Source organism: Manis pentadactyla, chromosome 9 (genome assembly GCF_030020395.1).
Source record: "Manis pentadactyla isolate mManPen7 chromosome 9, mManPen7.hap1, whole genome shotgun sequence".
NCBI classification, from domain to species: Eukaryota; Metazoa; Chordata; class Mammalia; order Pholidota; family Manidae; genus Manis; species Manis pentadactyla.
The window spans coordinates 53,511,464-53,536,122 of NC_080027.1; the positions used below are offsets into that span (position 1 = coordinate 53,511,464).

The window sequence follows — 24,659 nt, forward strand, 5'->3', positions numbered from 1 at the left end:
ACCTCTGTATACCACCTAGATCAAGAGGCAGACTCCCATTCCCCGCAAGAGGTAATCATTAGCCTAACTTCTCTCACCATTTATAAGTTTTGGACGAAATTTTAGAGAAAGTGGAAAGTGTAATGATTTGGCCCAGCATCCCTCGGGGCTGAAGGAGATGCACGCTTTACTGCCTTCCTAAAGGGCATCGCGCGGAGGTCCCACGGGTGACAGAGCGACGGCTCCGCTCTCACCCGAAGCAGCCCCTCCAAAAAACGCGCCGGGCCCCCACGTTGGCAGTGCCGGAGCAGCCACAACGGCTGCCCACCGTCTTTTGCGCCGGCCTCCCCGCAGCCTCCCCATCTTTCCAGTGGACGCGGTGGGGGGCCGGGCGTGGCCCTCGGCGCGACTTGCCAGAGCGCAAGCCGCCAGGGGGGCGCTCCTGAGCCCGGGATGTGGGGCGCGCGTCCATTGGCTGAATTCCCCCCCGCCGGCAGGCCGGCCGGCCAGCGGCGGAGCCCACCTCCCGGCTCTCTCTCCTCACTCCCATTGGCCGTTCACGTCCCACCCCAGCCCATTCCCGCCTCCCTTCAGTCCTGAAGGAAACGGGGTTGGCGGGTGGGAGGCCGAACCCGCGCCGGGGGTGAGCGATCGTCCTGGCAAGGGGGCGCGAGAGACAAGACAGGCCAATCAGAACGAGACATGGAGAAGAGACCCCCCCTCTCCCTCGAGCCAACCAATCACATCCCTAGGTCTGGGTCGGGGTCGACTGACGCGAGTGAGGGCAGCAGCCAATGGGCGTGCCGCTGCCCGTCCGCTCTTAGCAGCCGGTCCGGGGCGGTAGAAGAGCAAGTGAGGAGAGCGCGCGGTGGCGGGGGAGCCATCGCTGGATTGCCACGGGAAAGCGAGGCCCGAGCCTCTGCGTCTAGGTGAGAGGCAGGGGTGCAGAGCTGGAGAGGCCAGGCCTGCGGGCCCCTCCTCCCCGGGCCGGGCCGTGGCTTCGGGAGCGGCAGCGGCGGGTCGGCCGAGGTAGGGGGAGACCCGCCGCCCCGTCCCCGCCCCCGCCCCCACCTTGGGCCGCCCAGTGCCCGGGGCTCCGGCATCAGCGCAGGTGGTCACTGCGCGGTTTGGCCGGGCCGCCGCCCTCCAGAGGGCCGGGACAGAGTTCTGGGAACGTGGAGAGGGGCCTAGTTTGCAGCCGCGGAGCCTGGGGGCGCCGCCTGGGGTGGGGAGTCCGCGTAGAGGTGGTGAAGGTGGGGCAGGGTACTAAATCGAGGAGTGGGCTGGTGTGCTCCAGTGTGGCAGTCAGAAGAGGCCTGTGATGGAAGGATTTCGGGTCTGGGGAGAAAGGATGTAGTGGGTAAAGGGGGATGCTCAGAAAAGTGTGCCCTGGGAGAAGGTGCGGAGCCGGGGAGTGTGGCTGGCTTCTTGGAAGTAGGCATTGATAGAGGGTGGGGGAAAATCAGCTGGGGGTGAAGGGAGAACAGGTTTGGGTTTTGAAGGTTAAGATTTCTGTACAAATGGGGACACGTGGATCTGAAGTAAAAGCACCTACTGAAACCGGAAGGTGACAGAAGGTTTTAGACGAGATGTGGATGGAGGCTGTTTGACAAGAAGGCGTTAGGTGACCAGTTAGAAATTACATAGGGAGTGAACAAGGTGGATTTGTGTATGGTAACTGAAGGGTGTGGATCTTTTACAAGTAACTCCGTCTTGGTGGAGACAGGAGAGTCGAATGGCTTAGGCTGGAGTCAGTCAGCTAGGTTTATAGGTTCATTCACTACTCATTGAAGGCCAAACACTTAGAATGAGCTCTTATTACTGAGGCTTATCCGCCTGGAACAGTTCATCTAATTGTTTTGCCTCAGCAGCACACAAACTTACCCTCAGAAATAATGGCACAAGTATTCTTTTCTTTTGATTGGATGGTATTGAGGAATCACTTAATTCTTTATATTAAAAAAAGGAATGTGTTGATTTAAAGGCAGCATCAGATGATAGTTTCAGAAAACCTGTCCTAGTGGGGAATTTCTCAGCTGTCTTGTTGAGCAGTGTAATACAGCATAAAAATGACGCAAGATATCATACAATAACACAAGCAAGAATCAACATAAAAGTAAAATCCTATTATTCTTTAGGATTAATCATTTTGATGTAGTAGAATTTGATTAAGTATCATGCTTGTTGGGAAACCTTTCAGCCTTGGGAAGAGTTTTGTAGCTAAGTAGGTTCAAAGTTTTTTTCGCTTAGAGTAAAGGAAGTTATGGTATGTGTGTACCAGTGCTGCTGCCTTTCTGCTTGAAGATTTTGAAATTTTTATTTGTGGGTTGTGGGCAGAGAAGAGGTAGTAGAAAAGAAAGTGACCCACTACCACATTTACAATGGATTTAAATGGGAAGAGGTGATAGGCACTGAAGTATAATTTCTGCTTGCGGATAGGATGTAAGGATTGTGAAGAGTTAAGTACCTCTTGACAAATAAAATAGTACAGTGCCAAGGACAGATATCAAGATATCAAAGAAGGCATTTGTTGTATAGGATGTTTTCTTATTAACCAGGTCAACAGAGTATTATAGCTAATGGATCATTCTTTAGGATGTAGAAATAATTTTGTGGAAGTTAATTTCTTGGTATTGCTGTTCACTGATCACATTTTAGCCTTAGTATAACAGTATCTAAATGCTGAGGCAACTCAGAGAAGTAACCCAGGTGGTGTAGAGTTAATCTGGGGTTTCCTGGAAGAGGTGAGTTGTGAGCCATCATTTGAACTAGGAGTTGGGATATGGGTTATTGGAAGACATGGGAATGACATTTTAGTAGTTTGAACGTTCTATAAACAGCTGTGGACAGAGTGACAAAAATTATTTTTAAGGAGGATTGAAAATTTGAGTGAAGATTTAAGGGTGTAGAAATCAACCAAGTCTGTTGTAGCATAGTTGAAAAATGATGTTTCTGTATGGTGGCTAGGAGAGAAGAATTAGAACAGTTGACGATGGATTGAAGATAGATAAAGGAGAGAGCACAAAATTTTTTTTTGATAGTTACAATAAAGAGAATATGGTGAAAGTAAGTCGGGTATTGAGAAGTAGGTTTGGAGTTCAGTTATATATATAATAATCAGAAATGTTTTTGAGTCCTGTACTAGATTATGTTGATGATAATAGCAAAATTTATTGAGTGTTACTTTTTGCCTGAGACTATTTTGAACTTTCCAAGCATCATCTTCCTTTGATTATCCCTGTTTTATAGATGAGGGAACTGAGCTTCAGGGAGATTAAATTTGCCCAAGGTCACACAGCTAATTAAAGTGTCAGGTCAGGTTTGGCAAAGTCAATCAATAAACATTAGTTTACTATGTTGAGCTTCACTTCACGGCAGGCACTGTGGGAAGTGCTGGAGATTCAAAGTTGACAAACAAATCGAAAGGTCAGGCCTGAGTCATTTTTTACAGACGGTTGTTAACAGGAGAAAGCCAGTGAAGACAGAGAAAAAGTTGGAGAGTCTTTTGTAGACACTGAGGAATGTACCTTTTAGGGAACCTTAGGATAGAAAGAGTTTTTAGAAAGAGGAAGTGGTCAGCAGCAAAATACCTAACTGAGGATTCAGAAGAACAAAAATTGAGATGTTGAGTTAAGTAAGGAAAAAAATAATGTGAATTTAGTCAGAAGAACACTAGAATGAAGATATTAAGATATAGGCTGATAGTTAATCATGTTTAATGGCAGGGGCTCTATACAAATTTAAAATTTGGTATGATCACATTAATGGTCAGATTCATAGGCAAGATGTTGGAAAGTCACTTTGTCATATTTAATCTTTGGCTGGTAAGATCATGGGTAATTTTAAAATGCTCATACTTTTTGTATTGTTCCAAGTTAACAAGAACGTCATTTTTATAATTAGTGGGGAAAAATTCAGCTGAATTGAGCTAATGGTGAGGGAATTTGGGTGGGCTAGTATGAACTGTGTTTTGGAATAGGTATTTTATTTTAGAGCCTACTACACATGAGCAACTTTGGTGGGCATATTCCCATCTTAGAAATGACTGGGTTGTTACTATTGGAAACTTCCTGAAACTGCATGTAGAAAAGATGGTCTTTGCTTAAGGCATCAGATTACTAAAACGCCCAGAATCATGGAAATACAGTCTTGGGTCTCCTGAACATTGTTTTCTAGAGTTTAATAAATGAATTTAAGGTAAAAAAAAAAAAACCAAACTACTCATAAAATTGAGTCGTCTTAACTGTGTCTTTAGACCTTATATTCCTCCCTCTTCCCACACATCGGTTCTGTATAGTTTCTCTCTTCAGTAGGTTTATAATGAGCTTAGAGTCTCAGCTCATAAGACAATGTGAAAGTGCTGAATTTACACATAACTAATTTAAGCACTTAAAATTCATCAGTTCTCTGTTCCCAATTTGAAGAAGAGACAAAAATATAAGAAACTAAGCATTTCTTATCAAATAATTCTTCCAAAGCAGGATTTGCCTGAGGATCAGTGCACATTTAGTCCAGTCTCTAAAGTGGAGAGAGGAGTTTTTTGTAAGTCAAGAATAGGATCTAATTTTAGTTTAATTTCATGTGGCCCATAGGGATTGTGGGAGGAAGCTTAGTATTACATTTAGGCACTATATTATGATCCTTAAATAAATTATTCCATTTAATTGTCATACAGTTTTCTGAGGTGGAGTTCCTCTACAAATGGAGAAAATGAGCCTCAGAGAAGTTAGTAACCTTCCAAAGGTTGGAGAGCCAAAGTGTTAGAGCTGAGATTGAAATCTTGCTTTGTCAAACTCTAAAACCCATGTATGTGAGACAGATGAGGAGAAGGACTTGTTTATATTAATACCTACAATCGAAAAAAATATCACATAACCTTAGGTATTTAGTAACTGTTACTTTAGAAGATTGGACTCCTGCTCTGTGCGTTTGTGCTTTGTGACACTGGCTTTTAAATGATTGTGATTTTTGCATGTCTTGCAAGGTGCATTATATTATACTGAGAGATGTGTTTTCACATTTTACTATTTGTGAAAGGAAGAAGTATTTTACAGTGTCTTTCTATTTCTAAATGTTTAGGAAATGGATACTATGTCTTAACGTCAAATGTGTCTCAAAATTGAGGAAATGTGGTGCTCATATAGTCTTCATGTATAACTGTCTTAGCAGTTGTGCATTTTCTTCCCATCCTCCCTCCTTTATTTAGCCTATTTCTTTTTTAGTGTGATATAATACAGAAATAAAGTATATGTTAGTAATAAAATAGTCATTGTCTTTAGCTAGTGAATATTATGGTATGGAAGAAAATATTTTAATGTAGAAAATTCACATTGCACTGTGAATCAGCAAATCTGAATTTTAATTTTGGTACTGTTAGCAGTTAGATGTGTAACTTGAGGCAAGTCACTTCCCCTCTGAGCTTTAGTTTCCTCATCTGTAAAATGGAGTGGGGAGGGCAACTTTTAGACCCGTTTCGTTTGAACAAACTGTATGCCCTCTTTGATAAAAAATGTGGTTGCCTTATGATTAGCACACATAATGTAGGGGGGTCACAGGGAAGACAGTATAGCACAGAGAAGACAAGTAGTGACTCTATAGCATCTTACTACTTTGATGGACAGTGACTGCAATGGGGTGTTGGAAGGGAACTTGATAATAAGGGTGAATGTAGTAACCACAATGTTGCTCATGTAAAACCTTCATAAGATTGCATATCAGTGATACCTTAATTTTAAAAATGTTGCTGCCTTAAATCCCTTTCTTAAAAACTGTATTTATTGCTTTTTACTTTTTTTCTTTCTCTCCATCTTCCTGTCTTCCCTCCTTTCCCTTTTTTCCATGGATCCTTGTGGTTCCTATCAGATTCTTTAGAGAAGATGAATTATTTTTGATAGCCTTCATTTACGAAGATAAGCTGAGAAAGTAGGTACCTTGTAAGTAGTTAATGAATATATGTTTTATCTGAGTTAAAAGAATCATATAAATTAGATACCATCAAAAAACTATAGTTCTGCCTAAAGAATGAACTTTGTTTAGTAAATTTGTCTCCTCTCTACTAGGCAGATGTACAAAAAGAAAACTACTGGGCCTGTCTTTAAGAAGCTCTCTTTTCTAAAAGGAAAGGCAAACTTCCTTTATTTTTGCACTTTTTGTTATGGAAAAAACTTTACACTTTGTATTATGGAAAATTGCTAACATAAAAATACAGTAATATACGTATCACCAACTTTAACAGTTACCAACTTGTAGTCAATCTTGTTTCATCTATACCCCCACCCATTTCTCCACCCCCTTGTTTTTGAAGCAAATCCCTAGACATTTTTACCAATTATTACCATACAGCGTAAGTGTAACAATATACATGTTAATCTAAGTGAAGTGGAAATATGTTCATATAAATATATTTTGAGACTTGTGTATTATACTGTGTTGGGCAAGAAAAATTAGATATGAAATTCTGCTGTAGGGCAGGAATAATGCAATTAGGAGGCTGAATATAAAAATAATAAAACAATGTAGCAACATGGGGTCATATCCCAAAATTGGTGGTAGAGATTCTAAGTGGGAAATGACATTATTTCTGAATGAAAGTAGGATTTTGACAGAAAAATAACATTTAGGGGACGAGGTGAGGGTGATCACATAAAAAAAATCATACAGTTAGAAAAATCTAGTTTTGGCTTGCCTGAATAAGTTGTATCTAAATCTGTATCTCTCTATGTTTTTTAGACCCCTACAAAATGTTACTGATATACTGTAGATCTTTCATCAGTACTTGAGAAAAGCTAATTGCTGTATTATAAATTAGGACACCTACTTTGTGAAGGTATCATTGTCTTTAGTGAATTATTTGACACATTCCATTGAAATGCCTTCTTAATATCTTAGTATCACATGAATTACTGAATCCATTTTGTCTTGAATATATGTGTGCCATCAGCTTTTAAGTATAAGTCATTTTGAGATTTTAAATGGTGGGGTGTATGTGTGTGTGTGTGTTTAATTGTTAACCATTTGTCCATTTTAAGAGTACATTGAAATAATCTGGTTTATGTCATTCTTCTCTTTCATGGAATTTTTGCCAGAAATGTTGGTATGATGGTCACATGAGAAATCATTCTTGAATTTAAGGAATCCTTACCATCATATCTTATTATTCTGGAGTAGTCACTTAGGTACTTTGAATTATTAGATAATAGTATAAAATCCTAAAATATATTCCATAATGCAGAGATACTTAGTCAAAGGTCATGAACTTCTTAAGCATCTGCTGAAAGCTTTGTGCTGTCTCCTCAGAAAAATACACAATAGTCCCCCTTTCTCCGTGGCTTTGGTTGCTACGATTTCAGTTTGGTCCTGAAGCAGATGATCTTTCTTCTGACTTACAGTCAGAAGGTCAGTTGTAGTCTAATGCTAGGTCACAATGCTTGTCATTCACCTCACTTCATCTCATCACACAGGCATTTTATCATCTCACGTCATTACAAGAAGGGTGAGTACAGTACAATAAATATTTTGAGAGAGCGTTTAGATGACTTTTATTACAGAATATTGTTATAGTCGATTTTTTTATTGTTAATCTCTCCCTGTGCCTAATCTATAAATTAAACTTTTTCACAAGTATGTATATATGTATAGGAAAAAATACAGTATATATAAGGTTCCATACTACCCATTGTTTCAAGCTTCCATTGGGGGTCTTGGAGCATATCACCTGTGGATAAAGGGGGACTACTGTACATACACACTTAATTTTTCATATAATTTCAGGGGGTTAAAAGACTCAGCTTGTTCAGATATCCTTTGTGGGGGATCTATGGATTCTGGATTAATAATCCATTCTTTAATATATAGGCACAAAGCATAGTGCTAAAATTCAACTCAAATTTATTTGTGTATGTTAACTCACCTTTTCAAACAAGTGTTTTTCATTATTGAGTGATAAAATTATAAAAATCATTATGCAAATGCCCAAATTTAAAAAAATAGAACACTCTTTTTTTTGCTATTATTGTTGGTATTTTTTTAAATGTATCATTGATATACAATCTTATGAAAGTTTCACATGAGCAACATTGTGGTTTCAACATTCACCCATATTATCAAGTCCCCCCCAACTCCATTGCAATCACTGAACAGACCAATTCTTAATTGGACTCTTAGGGAAAAACAAGTTGTAGTTATTTTAATAAGTATGGAGGAATGACTTTACCAAACGTTTTGGAATAAGTGTATGGTACTCCATATAATGGCTTCTGTCCATCCTGAATCATCAGTAAGTAGAATATTATGACTGAAGAATGAATAAATGCATAAATCATTTTTTCAGAGTTAAAGAAGAAAACTTTGACCTACCTTACCCTTACATAGTTAAAATCTGTGGAGGAAAGGGTCTGTTAAAGTATTTTGAGGTTCACATTTGTGGTAAAATAATTCTGAGATGTGTTACAGGGGCCTAGAAATGGGTATTAGGTTTACAAAGGATTGATTCTCAGTGATGATCATAAGTGTTTATTATCCATCTAGTTTGAAGGATGGTCCTTGTAATTATGGGGAGAGTAAATCCTGGGGCAAAATACCTCTAAAACCGAAATCAGTCAAAGGGAGAAATAAAGTTTAAAACCCATTTATTGCTTATAAACTGCAGTCTGGGTCCGTCTCTCTTTCCTGCTCTGGCAGAAGCAAAACCAGCCCTCCCCCTAACATTTCAGGTTCAGATAAGTCATCAGTTGCCCAGGTAATCACCCATTGATATGGAGATGAACTGTCTCCACCCCTGAGGAATGCCTGTTGATGTGCAGATGCACTAAAGACAGGTGAGATATTCTGGAAATACTACAATTTTACCTATAGTCCTAAATAAATTTTTTAGAATAATGTGATTGTAAACACTTGTGGATTACAACTAAAATGTAATCATAATAATGTTTATTGTCATAAGCAGACTCCTCAGGAGATAGAAATAGGTGGATTAGCTGCTAATGGGACATTTGACTGCAGAGCAGTGCATAGACTGTTTGAAGATCAGTGAGTATTAGATGTATTGCTTTAAAGTGATAACCTTGTGACCTGGTAAAGTTAATAATTCTCTGAGAATCTAATGTACTACTAGCGAACAGCTTACTGTGATACATAGTAATAAAAATAGACTTTGAGAGCTAGAAGAGTGTTTAACTAACCATCAGTGATTTGGCCTCCACTTCAGTGAATTTTACAAATGATCAGAGCAGTTAATTGACTTGACCAAGTTCGGGTAGTTAGTGGCAGAGGTCCCAATAGGGTAGTTACTCATTATTCTACCTGATTTTGTTGTGCTGTTATTTTGGCTGTCTTCCTTCTGGATCTCGGTTTCTGCAGAAGGAAGATCTTACTAGGATTTTTAGCATTGATACTTTGATTCTCAATTAATAAACTGGTTAAGAATATCTTGAATTTTTATACTGTAAAGTTATTTTACTTTGTTCTACATGGTCTCATCCCATCTTTAGCACAGTAACCTATGGTTACAAGGCTTATTGGAGTAGGCTTCTTAGGAGCTTAATTCAGTCAGTTTCACATGTGGAAACAGGTATTAATAATCTAAAAAGTCATCAAATACTTTCCTCATGTTTTCTGTGCCTTTTTGGGCTGTTGCCTGCCTTACAGCATTTAGTTGGCAGGCTGTATCTGAAGTCGGCTAAGTTTTTAAGGTAAACCAGGAAAAGATTTTTGAGAAGAGCACTTGTTATGGTCTTTTTAAGACATTCCTGGAAACTTCTCACTCTAAATTAAAGACTGGGAGGGATCATTGATATCCAAAGTTCGGAGAAGTTATTATTTCTTCCCTGAAAGGCCCTGATTCCAAGTCCTTATGCCACATTTGGTTGGTGTGGACTGGGTGGCCAGGGTGACAGCCTGCCCCTACATAGTGGCCCCATAGCCAGGGTAAAGACTCTTAGAACAGTGACTCTCAAGCTGTTTTAATCCTGCACTTTAAATGGGTCATTCTTTAGCTCAATAATTTCCACTGTTTAGTGGAATAATAACTAATTGTCAATGTGCGAGCATTTTTGCGGGGAGAGGGATTTTATTCAGCAGTTAGGCAAGTGGGTGGTTCCTAATTGAACCACACAGAAAAAAAGTTTTCTTAAAACTTCTGGCTAGTTAGAAAGCTGTAGTCTTAAATCCTAGGGATGCAATTGTATAATATATTTGCAGATTTAGTAAAAAACTGAAAGTGATAATGAAGCTCAATAGTGGCAATTTTTAATTAAAAAGTAAGAATAATGATAATTGAAAACCACAACCAGCTAAAGACAACACAGCTTCACTGACAGCAAGTTCCTTTTAAAAATTACAGAATTCCAGCCTTTGAATGTGCATAGAGGTAGGAACTTTGCAGCCAGAGTTATCGTATACAAATTGAAGTCCTTGGTACATTCTAATAACTTGCTCATTTTTGCAACTCTAATAACTGGTTTAATAGGTCATTCATCAGTAGCCTTACTGATCAAAGGAAGGTCATGCTTTCTAAATCATTTGTAGTCCATGGAAGGTTTGACCCATTTTTGGACATTACCTTGAAAGATAATAGGTAAACTTTTTGAGCATTGTTTCTCTAGTTGTGTTGGGAAATTTGTGAAGGGCTGGGCTTAAGTAGAGTTCAGTGGGTTTCTTTACCTCAGGACTTTTTGTAGTCTTTTGATATGCTAATTACTTTCTTTGATCTCCTGGTTAAAGATGGAGGATATGGTTTCCCAGCCCTATTTACCATGATCTGGGAAATGCTGCCTTGGAAGACTGGAGCCTGTTTTTTGGTTCATCCTTCTGAACAGATTCAGAAGGTGCATAAAAAAGTGACGTAAGAGAAACGGAGAGGAAATACAGCACATAGGAGGAACTTCAGAACACTTTTCTGCTGCTAAGGGTTGCAAGTAATTTGCTGTAATAATCAGACGGAGTCTAAACTGCTTTTAAATTGAGTCTAAATTGCTTCTATTACCAGTGAAATACCTGATTCTACCAACCTGTTCTGAAAGATCTAAATTATCTTTTTTTAATTAATTTTTTTATCAAAGCATTATTGATATACATTCTTATGAAGGTTTCACATGGCAAAACAATGTGGTTACTACATTCACCCCTGTTATCGTGTCCCCCCCATGCCCCATTACAGTCACTGACCATCAGTGTAGTAAGATGCTACAGAGTCACTATTTGCCTTCTCTGTGCTACACTGACTTCCCCCTGATATCCCCCCACACCATGTGTGCCAATCATAATACCCCTGAATCCCCATCTCCCTCCCCTTTGGTAACCACTAGTCCCTTTTTGGAGTCTGTGAGTCTATTGTTGTTTTGTTCATTCAGTTTTGCTTTGTTGTTATACTCCACAAATGAAGGAAATCATTTGGTACTTGTCTTTCTCCACCTGACTTATTTTACTGAGCAAAATATCCTCCAGCTCCATCCATGTTGCAAATTGCAGAATTTGTTTCTTTCTTATGGCTAAGTAGTATTCCATTGCGTATATATACCACATCTTCTTTATCCATTCATCTACTGATGGACACTTAGATTAATTCCATATCTTGGCTATTGTAAATAGTGCTGCAATAAACACAGGGGTGCATATGTCTTTTTGAATCTGAGAAATGATATTCTTTGGTAAAATTCATAGGAGTGGAATTCCCGGGTCAAATGGTATTTATTTCTATTTCTAGTTTTTTGAGGAATGTCCGTATTGCTTTCCATAGTGGTTGAATTAACTTACATTCCTACCAGCAGTGTAGGAGGGTTCCCCTTTCCCCGCATCCTCTCCAGCATTTGTTGTTCTTAGTCTTTTTGATACTGGCCATCCTAACTGGTGTGAGGTGATATCTCATTGTGGTTTTTATTTGCATTTCCCTGATAATTAGTGATGTGGAGCATCTTTTCATGTGCCTGTTAGCCATTTGAATTTCCTCTTTGGAGAATTATCTGTTCATATCCTCTGCCCATTTTTTAATAGGGTTATTTGGTTTTTGGGTGTTGAGGCATGTGAGTTCTTTATATATTTTGGATGTTAACCCCTGTGTGTATATATATACAAATATATTCTCCCATACTATAGAATGCCTTTTTGTTCTGTTAATGGTGTCCTTTGCTGTACAGAAGCTTTTAAGTTTGATTTAGTCCCGTGTGTTCATTTTTGCTTTTGTTTCCCTTGCTCAAGGAGATGCATTCAGAAAAACTTTGCTCATGTTTATATTCAGGAGATTTTTACCTATTTTATCTTCTAAGGGTTTTATGGTTTCGTGACTTACATTCAGGTCTTTGATCCATTTTGAGTTTACTTTTGTGTATGGGGATAAACAATAATCCGATCTTAGTTTTCATGAGTAGGCTGTTGTAGTTTTAAATTAGACCGCACAAGATACATAATTAGTAATCTGCCTAAGTCAATTTTTAGATAAATCTGTATGTAGTCTACATGTAGTGTTCAGGGTAAACATGGTAGTTTCCCGTTAATGTCAGTTTTACTGAGTCATTTGAAATATTTTTATATTAGTCCTTAGATTTATTATGGACTCAAGGTATTTCAGTTTCTTTGATTGTGTTGGAAAAGTTCAAGAATCCTGCCTTTGTTAGCACACTTGAAATATTAGTGTATCATTGTATATTGGAGCACTATATTTTACTTTTCTGGGTCTGCAAGCATTAGGATAAAAATTTCATGTCAATATGAAAACATTTTTATTAAGGAAAAGAAAGATGATAGCACAATCGTTTAAAAAAGAATCATGTGTGACTTACGGAAATCACTTTTTAAAAATTGTTTTCTTCCAGAATGGACTTGAATACATGGTTTTCAAACAGTGAAACTGTTTATTACCATGCTTCCTGCACAGACCTGCTTCGGTAGGCTTACAATAGAGAAATGGGTACACTGGCATAGGCTTTGAGGACAGAAATAAAGGAAAATGGGTACTGCTGAAACAATATAACTTTCTTGTCAACAGGTAATTTTATGCTGTAGAATTGAAATTTCCTTTCTAATGGAATAGAGCTTAACTTTTTAAGATGCCTTTGTGTTTGAGTTTTGCATTGCAAATGAATTCTGAGTCTGATTTTTCTTAATGTCTAATATTTCCCGGGAATGAAGCCTTAGAGGCATTTTAACTCATGCCAAAATGCCGCTCCTACAGAGTAACATCAGTGTACAGAATAGTTGTTTAGTACCCTAAGAACTAATGAGCCTACTGAGAGTCTTTATCAGCAAGAAGTACCTTAGACATTCTGGAAAATAGGATACAGAGAGTTAAATATTCGTATATCATTGTGTGTGTAGGCACACAGAGTGGCCATTATGTCTGTTTCAGTGGGTGCTTATAACAGGGTAGGACACTAGCATTTTTTATTGAAAAAAAGAAATGTTAACCAAGATGCTACAGCTATTCTTTTGTTTGTGGAAAAATGCCTTATAAGCCTTACTTTTTGAAAAAGGAAAAAAGAATCCAGTATTCTTAGCTTGACTACAGTAAATAGTTTCTACAGTTTGAATTTCCAGATTGGCCCATTATTTGTTCTTATAGCTTACTTTCAGAGGAGGTTTTCTTTTATGTTGAGTCTTAATCAAAACACTAAATAAAGATTCCAGTGTTATTAAAATACAGTAGAGAAGACACTAGACCAGTGGTTCCCAAATATTCCTCTAGGTGGAAGTCTATCAAACATCTTAAAGCATATACCTATCTACTAGGTGAGGCCTCTTCAGTTTAACTAAAATGAGTTGGCTTGCTTTTGGCTAAAAGTGTGTCAACTCCAAGTGGTAATTTGCTCGTTAGAAGTTTACAGTTAAGTGAATGTGAGAAAATGAAATCTTTATTTAGTAGATGAGATTATTTGGTAGGGAGACTATTTCGAAGTACAAGGCCCATGGGGACATTATTTTTTAAAGGAGTGTCAGGTGTCTAGAAAAAAATGTAGTAAGGAAAATCTTTTTTGTTTTCTAGACCCATGAAATAGGTCCCACAAAGATGCAATGGTTGACAGTGTTAAGAATAATAAGCAGTTATTTCACCATGCTCTTTGTGGCAGATTGTATTTTCTAAAGGTGGTTGTTTCAGAATCTCCCACCTCACATGTTCTTTCAGTATGTCCTTGACTCTTTTCTCATCCTGAGGTGGGGTTTATATCCCCTCCCCTTGAATTTGGGTGGTCTTGTAAATCATTTGTAAAAGACTGAGGCAGAAGTTACACTGTGTGACTTTCATGGTGAAATCAGAAAAGAGCTTCTCTACTGGTCTTGAAGCCTTTAGCAGCTTTTTAAGTCTGGCCTGAGATTGCCTTGCTATAAGGAAGCTCAAATTAGCTCATGTGGAAAGACCATGCAAAGGGGATCTAAATCAGGAGCTAGAACAGTTCAGCTAGAATTGCAAGATCAGGAAGTATAATTGTTCAGTTAGAATTGCTTAGTCGAGCCCTTCCCAGATTCCTAATTCACAGACTTTGTAAGAGAGAATAAAATGATTTCTGCTATTTTAAGATGCTGAGTTTTGGAGTGATTTTGTTATACAGCAATAGATAGTCAGAACACTACGTTTCTGAATCTGCTACTATACAGTGAAATTTGACAATGTACAGATGTATAGTCAGGAATACATACACACCAGTTATTTGTTCTGGAGTCTGAGCATTAACCTTATTTTGTTCTTTTACCTTTGGTATATAAAACTCTTTTCTACTATTCTTTCCTGCACCCATTTGGAAAAACCACCATCCTTAAGTATTTAGTGGATTATATTTTGGAAACTGAAACTGTCATGTCTGTTGCAAAGGATGGTAATGTTTATTAAGGCATGAGAGCATATGCGTTATCTTTTTTTTTTTTTTTTGAGAGGGCATTTCTCATATTTATTGATCATATGGTTGTTAACAACAATAAAATTCTGTATAGGGGACTCAATGCACAATCATTAATCAACCCCAAGCCTAATTCTCAACAGTCTCCAATCTTCTGAAGCATAACAAACAAGTTTTTACATGATGAACAAGTTCTTACATAGTGAATAAGTTACATGGTGAACAGTGCAAGGGCAGTAGCATATATGTTATCTTTAGAAGGCCTTTTGCTCTGTACCTTAATTTTAGTTGCTGTGCTATTTGGCCTTCTATTAGTTTCCTAGCGCTTCTGTAACGAAGTACCACAAACTGGGTGGCTTGAAACAATCGAAATTTATTGTCTCACAGCTGTGGAGGCTAGAAGTCCGAAGTCCATACTCCCTCAGGAGTAAGGCAACTTGCTTGCCTCTCCTAGTTTTTTGTTGGCAGTGGCATTCCTTGGTTTGTAGCTACATAACTGTGATCTCTGCTTTTGTTACCACATGCAGTTCTCCCTCTGTATCTCTGTGTCTTCACATGGCCCTCTGACACAAGTGGTAATTGTATTAGAGACCTACTCTTCTCCAGTGTGACATCATTTACCTTAACTAATTATGACCCTGTTTCCCAATAAGGTCATATTCTGAGGTACTGGGGTTAGGATTTCAACATATATTTTTTAGGACTAGGAACACAATTCAATCCAGGCCTCAAGGGAGATTGGTATAGGAAATTGGTATAATTATGTTTTAACCATTTAAACATTTTTATTACAGATTAGATATGAATAAGGTCTTTAATCAGTGCCCATGAAACTGTCTTCTCTGTTAAGTCCATCTTCCCACCAGCACACATAAAATTTGATACTAGTTTTTAATGGTTTAGGCTCATTGAGCCTTTTGAGAATCTGATAAAAGTGGTGGATTTTTCCCCTAGGAAGATGTACAGATGTGTGCATGGGAGTGCACACTTGCACACACCCACACACAAAGATTAAGCAATATTTTAGGTGAAACTAACATGTTCTTCGAACCCCTTCCTCTCAAATCTGTTCATGAACTTCTAGCTTAGGTAGCTGTTAATTCCAACTGGTTACAGATACCTAATCCCTATTTTCCTTTCAGTGGGAAACAAACAAAAGAGGAAGAAATGAGGGAAACAAAGATATATATATATATAGGTCATTATAGTTCAGTGTAGCTTTCTGGGCAATTTTCATATTTATATGATATTTACCATATGCTTAATCTCTTGTCCCATCCCATTCCCCATATAGAACCTTTGGTTAAGTAAAATTGTAAATAAAGTTATACTTTAATGTAGAGAATAATAATCTAGGTTATTTTAGACCTGTACACACTATGTAAACACACCTTTATATTTTGCTACAGTGGTGGGTTAGCTCTTGACTTTTAAATTCTGTGTTATTTTAATTATTGTGTCAAGATGTTTTTGAACAGGGTAGTGGTCTAGGGTTTCTGAGTCTGTGACAGGAAGGATTATGTTCTGTGCTCTTCTTCATACTTTGTAGCCTTTTCTCCAAAATAATATTACCCAGGCCTCACCCCTGAATTTCTTACTTCAGCTGTCTTTCCTTGTTAAAAAAACCACAGATATTTTTTTATTAAGGTATGATTGATATACACTCTTATGAAGGTTTCACATGAAAAAAACAATGTGGTTAGTACATTTACCCATATTATCAAGTCCCCATCCATACCCCATGCAGTCACTGTCCATCAGTGTAGTAAGATGCCACAGATCCACTATGTGCCTTCTCTATGCTACACTGTTCTCCCTGTGATCCCCCACACCATGTGTACTAAACATAATACCCCTCAGTCCCCTTCTCCCTCCCTCCCCACCCGCCCTCTCACACCCTTCCCCTTTGGTAACCACTAGTTCATTCTTGGAGTCTCTGAGTATACTGCTATTTTGTTCCTTCAGTTTTGCTTCATTGTTATACTCCACAAATGAGGAAAATCATTTGGCATTTGTCTTTCTCCGCCTGGCTTATTTCACTGAACATAATGTCCTCCAGCTCCATCCATGTTGCTGCAAATGGTAGGATTTGTTTCTTTCTTATGGCCAAATAATACTCCATTGTGTATATGTACCACATCTTCTTTTTCCATTCATCTACTGATGGACACTTAGGTTGCTTCCATGTCTTGGCTATTGTAAAAAGTGCTGCGATAAACATAGGGGTGCATATGTCTTTTTGAATCTGAGAAGTTGTACTCTTTGGGTAAATTTCAAGGAGTGGGATTCCTGGGTCAAATGGTATTTGTATTTTTAGTTTTTTGAGGAACCTCCATATTGCTTTCCACAGTGGTTGAACTAGCTTACATTCCCACCAGCAATGTAGGAGGGTTCCCCTTTCTCCGCATCCTCACTAGCATTTGTTGTTCTTAGTCTTTTCAGTGCTGGCCATCCTTACTGGTGTGAGGTGTATCTCATTGTGGTTTTAATTTGCATTTCCCTGATGATTAGTGATGTGGAGCATCTATTCATGTGTCTGTTGGCCATCTGAATTTCTTCTTTGGAGAACTGTCTCTTCATATCCTCTGCCCATTTGTGAATTGGGTTATTTGCTTTTTGGGTGTTGAGGTGTGTAAGTTCTTTATATATTTTGGATGTTAACCCCTTGTCGGATATGTCATTCATAAAATATATTCTCTCATACTGTAGGATGCCTTTTTGTTCTGTTGATGGTGTCCTTTGCCATACAGAAACTTTTTAGTTTGATGTAGTCTCATGAGCTCATTTTTGCTTTTGTTTCCCTTGCTCGAGGAGATACATTCAGGAAGAAGTTGCTCATGCTTATACTCAGGAAATGTTTGCCTATGTTGTCTTCTAAGAATTTTATGGTTTCATGACTTACATTCAAGTCTTTAATCCATTTCGAGTTTACTTTTGTGTATGGAGTTAAACACTAATCCAGTTTCATTCTCTTGCATGTAGCTGTCCAATTTTGCCTACACCAGCTGTTGAAGAGGCTGTCATTTCTCCATTGTATATCCATGGCTCCTCTATCGTATATTAATTGACCATATGTGGTTGGGTTTATATCAGGGCTCTCTGGTCTGTTCCATTGGTCTATGGGTCTGTTCTTGTGCCAGTACCAAATTGTCTTGATTACTGTGGCTTTGTAGTAGAGCTTGAAGTTGCGGAGCATAATGCCCCCAGCTTTATTCTTCGTTCTCAGAATTGCTTTGGCTATTCAAGGTCTTTTGTGGTTCCATATGAATTTTAAAATGATTTTTGTTGAAGAATGCTGTTGGTATTTTGATAGGAATTGCATTGAACCTATAGATTACTTTAGGCATTATGGCCATTTTGAAAATATTAATTCTTCCTATCCATGAGCATGGGATGAGTTTCCATTTATTGGTATCTTCTTTACTTTCTCTTAAGATTATCTTTTAGTTTTCAGGGTATAGGTCTTTCACTTCCTTGGTTAGGTTTATTCCTAGGTATTTTATTCTTTTTGTTGCAATTGTGAATGGAATTGTTTTCCTGATTTCTCTCTCTGCTAGTTCATTGTTAGTGTATAGGAATGCCACAGATTTCTGTGTATTAATTTTGTATCCTGCAACTTTGCTGAATTCAAATATTAGATCTAGTAGTTTTGAAGTGGATTCTTCAGGGTTTTTTATGTACAATATCATGTCATCTGCAAGCAGGGACAGTTTAACTTCTTCCTTGCCAATCTGGATGCCTTTTATTTCTTTGTGTTGTCTGATTGTCGTGGCTAGGACCTCCAGTACTATGGTGAATAGAAGTGGGGAAAGTGGGCATCCTTGTCTTGTTCCTGATCTTAGGTGAAAAGCTTTCAGCTTCTCGCTGTTAAGTATGATGTTGGTTGTGGGTTTGTCATATATGGCCTTTATTATGTTTATGTATTTGGCCTCTATACCCATTTTATTGAGAGTTTTTCTCATGAATGGATGTTGAATTTTGTCAAATGCTTTTTCAGCATCTTTGGAGATGATTATGTAGTTTTTGTCCTTGTTTTTATTGATGTGGTGAATCATGATGATGGATTTTCGAATGTTGTACCATCCTTGCATCCCTGGATTAAATCCTACTTGATCATGATGTGTTTTTAAATTCAGTTTGCTAATAATTTGTTTGAGTACTTTTGCATGTATGTTCATCAGGGATATTGGTCTGTAATTTTCTTTTTTTGTGGTGTCTTTGCCTCATTTTTGTATTAGTGTGATGCTGGCCATATAGAATGAGTTTGGAAGTATTCCCTCTTCTACTCTTTGGAAAACTTTAAGGACGATGGGTACTAGGTCATCACTAAATGTTTGATAAAATTCAGCAGTGAAGCCATCTGGTTCAGGGATTTTGTTCTTAGGTAGTATTTTGATTACCAGTTCGATTTCTTTGCTGGTAATTGGTCTGTTCAGATTTTCTTTTTCTTCCGTGGTCAGCCTTGGAAGCTTGTGTTTTTCTAGAAAGTTGTCCATTTCTTCTAGGTTATCCAGTTTGTTAGCATATAATTTTTCATAGTATTCTCTAATAATTCTGTGGTGTCTGTAGTGTTTTTCCCTTTCTCATTTCTGATTCTGTTTATGTGTGTAGATTCTCTTTTTTTCTTGATAAGTCTGGCTAGGGGTTTATCTATTTTGTTTATTTTCTCGAGGAACCAGCTCTTGCTTTCATTGATTCTTTCATTTGTTTTATTCTTTTCCATTTTATTTATTTCTCTTCTAATCTTAACATTATGTCCCTCCTACTGACTTTGGGCCTCATTTCTTCTTCTTTTTCTAGTTTCAGTAATTGTGAGGTTAGAGTGCTTATATGGGATTGTTCTTCTTTCCTGTGGTAGGCCTGACTGCAGTATACTTTCTTCTTAGCACAGCCTTGGCTGCGTCCCACCGATTTTTGCAGTGTTGAATTATTGTTGTCATTTGTCTCCATATATTGCTTGGTCTTTGTTTTTATTTGGTCATTGATCCATTGGTAATTTAGGAGCATGTTGTGAAGCCTCCATGTGTTTGTGGGATTTTTCATTTTCTTTACATAATTTATTTCTAGTTTCATACATTTGTGGTCTGAGAAGCTGGTTGGTACAATTTCAATCTTTCTGAATTTACTGAGGCTCTTTTTGTGGCCTAGTATATGATCTATTCTTGAAAATGTTCCATGTGCACTTGAGAAGAATGTGTATTCTGCTGCTTTTGGTTGTAGAGTTCTGTAGATGTCTGTTAGGTCCATCTGTTCTAATGTGTTGTTCAGTGTCTCTGTGTCCTTATTTATTTCTGTCTGGTTGATCTGTCCTTCAGAGTGAGTGGAGTGTTAAAGTCTCCTAGAATGAATTGCATTGCATTCTATTTCCCCTTTTAATTCTGTTAGTATTTGTTTCACATATGTAGGTGCTCCTGTGTTGGGAGCATAGACCTTTATAATGGTTATATTTTCTTGTTGGATTGACCCCTTTATTATTATGTAATGTCCTTCTTTGTCTCTTGTGACTTTCTTTGTTTTGAAATCTATTTTGTCTGATACAAGTACTGCAACTCCTGCTTTTTTCTCTCTATTAGTTGCATGAAATATCTTTTTCCATCCCTTCACTTTTAGTTTGTGTATGTCTTTGGGTTTAAAGTGAGTCTCTTGTAGGCCGCATATAGATGGGTCTTGCTTTTTTATCCATTCAGTGATTCTGTGTCTTTTGATTGGTGCATTCAGTCCATTTACATTTAGGGTGATTATCGATATGTATGTACTTATTACCATTGCAGACTTTAGATTTGAGTAACCACAGATTTTTAATACACCTTGAAGAATGCTGTATAGGTCATCTCTTTGCTTTGCATGTAGCCTCTGGCATATTTATATTTTTGAAGCCTGGCATTCCTTTGTTGGTATGTTTTTGAAAATAACTATGTCAAACAAGTATTTACTGTGCATTTTACAGTGATATGCACAGTAACTCCAGTAGTACTGAAATGATAAACAATCAGTTTGTAGAACTGGTTTCCCCCTGATGCCTTCTCTTTTGTAGTTTTCTTCTGGAATGTGGCATATTGAAAATCATTATTTAGAACAGGAGTTGGCAAACTGTGGCCTGCAAGATATCTTCCTGCTTTTGTGAATAAAGTTTTATTGGAACACAGCCATTCCCATTTGTTGCTTACTGTCATTGGCTGATTTTGTGTCCCAGATGGCAGAATTGAGTAGTTACTACTAAGATTGTGTGGCCCACAAAGTTGAAAATATTTGCTCCTGACCCTTTACAGAAACTTTTGCCAACTATTGCTTTAGGTTATTTTTAATTAATTTTCTCTTTTAAGGGTATTTGAAGTTTTTTTCTTACTTTTTCAGTCATGGGATCCAAGGGATATTAAAAGACATTTAACTCAAGTTTCTGCTGCTTCAATTTCCTTCAGTAGTCTTGTCAAATGGTCCTCCAACCTAGAGGTGTAGGACAGTGAGACAAAATAGCCTTGGATTAAAGAAATACAGATTAATTGCCCCTGACTGGGAGTCAGTCAGTGACTCCCAATGAAAAGATAGGTGAAATAACTTATTCTTGGTCCATTTGCTCTTCCAACTCTCTCAACTGATAGATTTTGATTTGGGGTGAAGACACAGATGAGCCAGTTTTTAATAGAGAGGTACTGAAATGGACCCTATTTTAAGTTGTAGCTCTAAGTGTGGAAGTTCATAGGAAGCTGAATTTAATGGTTAGACATTAACTTGAGACTTTCATATTTAGCGCTTAATTTCCTAAGTTTTTCAGTGTCTAAAACATGGAACTAGAGTCTTTACAAATAACTCTTTCTCAGTTTTTACTTTTTGTATTCAGTAAATGCTGGTACAGAAAGAAACATGCAAGTAGAACAAATGTAGACTTCATTGCAGAACTGTGTTTGGTAGTCCTCTGTACTTCACTGTTTGGTGAACATAGGGGAATCTCTCAGGAAATGGAAGAGAGGGGACTCTCATCCCAAGATATTATACTGATGGGGTGGAAGGTATGAATTTCTCATATTCCATTCAGGAAATCCAGCCTGTTAGAGTGCTTTTCATCCCAACAGTTCATAGTGAAATGTTCATCTGCTTTTTAATATGGTGAGTTTCCATCTACTAAAGAAATGAAATGAAAATTTAAGTAATAAAAATTAGCCGAAGAAAGGTAATGCTTCTTTCCTTAACATAATGCTAATCTTTTATCCGTCTATCAGTTAATCATGCATGCATGAGGACTTCATAGAAAAAAAGTAAAAACCCAGAGGGGTAGTTGTACTTGAAAGCTTATATGCCATATTAGCAAAGGGTAACAGATACATTATGGAAAAGTGACTAGATAAAGGAAAAGGAGTTAGGGGCAGCAAATATGTGGGAAAACTAATAGAAGATAAGGGTTTTTTAAGTAAAGGTTTGTGAAGGCTCATCACAGTGCTAACTTTCCATCTTCTTCATGCCCATACACCCCCTTAGAGTCCTTGTAATGGGAGTCCTCATTTCTCGAAGTTTCTGCTTTTAGTCAGATAAGGTAAGCTCTGAGAAGACGTCTTTCTGCATCTGTTGAATCTCAGCTGTTTTTAACTCAGTGTAATCCATGTGCCAAATTATGGGGTGTATGTTCTGATCCCCTATACTTGCTCACACAAAAGTGTTTCTCAAAGGCAGTTAAGTACAAGAGATTTTCGAAGTTCAGTGAGCCATAGATTACATTGGTATAGATATTTGTAGAAACATGTTTGAAGATTTTTATTAATCTTAAGTACCCAGAGTTTCTTGTCTTCCACCTTATTGTACTACCTCTGTTGTCCTGGGTTTTTGTTTCTTAATATTGCAATAAATGATTCTGTCTAGGTAAGGTCTTTCAGGTCAGTTAGAGAGAAGTTGGAAATGAATCCACCAGCCTTTGGTAGGTGTTTATTTCTTAACCTCAGAATGATGTCTTTTTATCCAGACTGATAGTGGCAATAACTAAGATGGTCTTGTGAGTCAAGTTCTATGTTGGACAATAGACCTCTTGACCTCTTAATGTTCTGTTTTTTCTGGCTGCCTTGGAAATGGCCCTCAAGGAAATTTTGGTAAAGTCTAATTGCCTTTAAATTTTAATTATTTAAGCATTTACCTGAAACAGTTAATATCTATACTGTGTTGCTAGTTTGGTCCATAACTATTATTATGGATTGATTTGGAATTTTAAGGATTCTAAAGAATTTGCCTTATTTCATATGTTAAAATTTTCTGTAGAGCAAATTCTTGTGTATAATATGCCAAGAAGACCCTGTAGTGAAGAATGCTGTTCATTTTCTCCTATAGGGAATCATGCAACTTAAGAAGTGGAAAGGACCCTCAAGACCATCTACTGCAACCTTTTTATTTTCTCTGAAGTTCTCTTCAGTGCTAGTTGAGGCCTTTTCCTCACTATAGGACAAGTGTTTTATACCCTGGATTTAGTTTGAAGATACTGGTTCAAATTTGGCTCTGCCATGTATTTGTGTTTTGAGTGACCTTAGGCAAGAAAAATTATTAAATTTTACCTGAAAGCATGAGAGAGAGTTTTTTATGCTTAATATATTTTTCTGTTTCCTTTCTTCCTTTAACTATTATATTTTTCATCGCTGTTAAGTCTTCTGTAAAACTACTTTTCAAGCCTATGAAATTGCCTTATATTCCTTCCTCTGACCATACCCTACTCTCCATATATTTGTTCACATTTCTCTTTCTGCTTAGCAAGTCTGAAACAACTAGTTGACAGTAAGTAAAAGTTGTAATTGATTTGTTTTTAGCTCTAATATAGGCAAAGGAATTTCCATTTCTTGGCACTTGAAGAGCTGCCCTTTTTTGGGATAGATTTTTATGGTTTTCTGGTTACCCAGTCTCTCACATCAATTGCTTAGTATATTTAAATAACCTTTTTTTAAAAAGTTGAAAATGAAAAGGGGAGGATCTTGTCTCTAATCATTTATCTTAACTAAGTTTCTAAAACTTAACACTGACACATGATTAGCTTTCCATTAATATTGGGACACTTGTTAGCAAAGTACAAGTGTGTTACAAGGGTGCAGTTTATATTGATTGAGTGAGTGCTCTCTTAGACATTCTCTGTGGTTTCTCCATATGTGGCCATTTCACGCTCTTTTGCCCATGAGACCTGCATGTTCTCCTTTTACAAGTAAGGAAACAGTGGCTTTATCTTAGGATCTCATGGCTTCAAAGTGACAGAATGTGGGCTTGAACTCCAAGCAAGTGAATGTGTCATAACTTAGTTTTGTAATATGTTCTCTTAATGTAAGTATAAATTCATAATATAAAACCCACTGGGAAAACCCACTTGAGCAAGAAAATAGTTGTGATATCTGTTACCTAGCATTTTGCTGCTATTACGGAAGATTTCCATTCTCTTTCACTTTTGAACCATAGAAAAAGGTATTTTTTGCAGAAAATACCCAGCTGCCACTGCTAGGTGGTGTTTTCCTAAGGCAACTCAGGAACAGTGAAAATAAAAGTGAATCACGTTTCACAGCACAGGGAAATGGGGATGCTGCTGCTTTTCTCAGTATGCAGTACTGCAGCTAGTTTTCGGTAGATGGTAGGAACTTTGGATATCTTCCTGTGTGATAGAATCACACAGCATTCCTTTCCTGGTGTCTGCTTTTCCAGTAGCTTCTGGCCACATTGGCAGAACTATGTGGAAGATATGACGAGTCTCAACTTCCCTTAAAAGAATTCTCATTTGCACTGGCTTTGCCAGTAAGTTAGTGTGATGTGTCCTGGTGAGTGGGGCAATCAAGAATACCTAGCAACAGAGTTTAAAAATACTTGGTGTTTGTGAAGTTTTTGGTGGCATTGTGCAAAGGTGGGAGA

At 37.8% G+C, this 24,659-nt stretch overlaps 1 protein-coding gene across 3 annotated transcripts in view; it reads left to right on the forward strand.

Annotated features, from left to right (window-relative positions):
- Positions 1 to 513: 513 nt before the first annotated feature.
- FAR1 (fatty acyl-CoA reductase 1) overlaps positions 514 to 24,659 on the forward strand; it is a 65,798-nt gene continuing 41,652 nt past the window's right edge. Inside the window, exon 1 of one of the 3 annotated variants that reach the window (XM_036918063.2) lies at positions 514 to 908. In XM_036918063.2, coding sequence (XP_036773958.2) covers positions 682 to 908 — 227 coding nt within the window. In that variant the 5' untranslated portion in view covers positions 514 to 681. Of the gene's footprint in view, positions 1,009 to 24,659 lie in introns of all 3 variants that reach the window. The other 2 variants (XM_036918062.2, XM_057507413.1) reach the window with 2 other exon arrangements.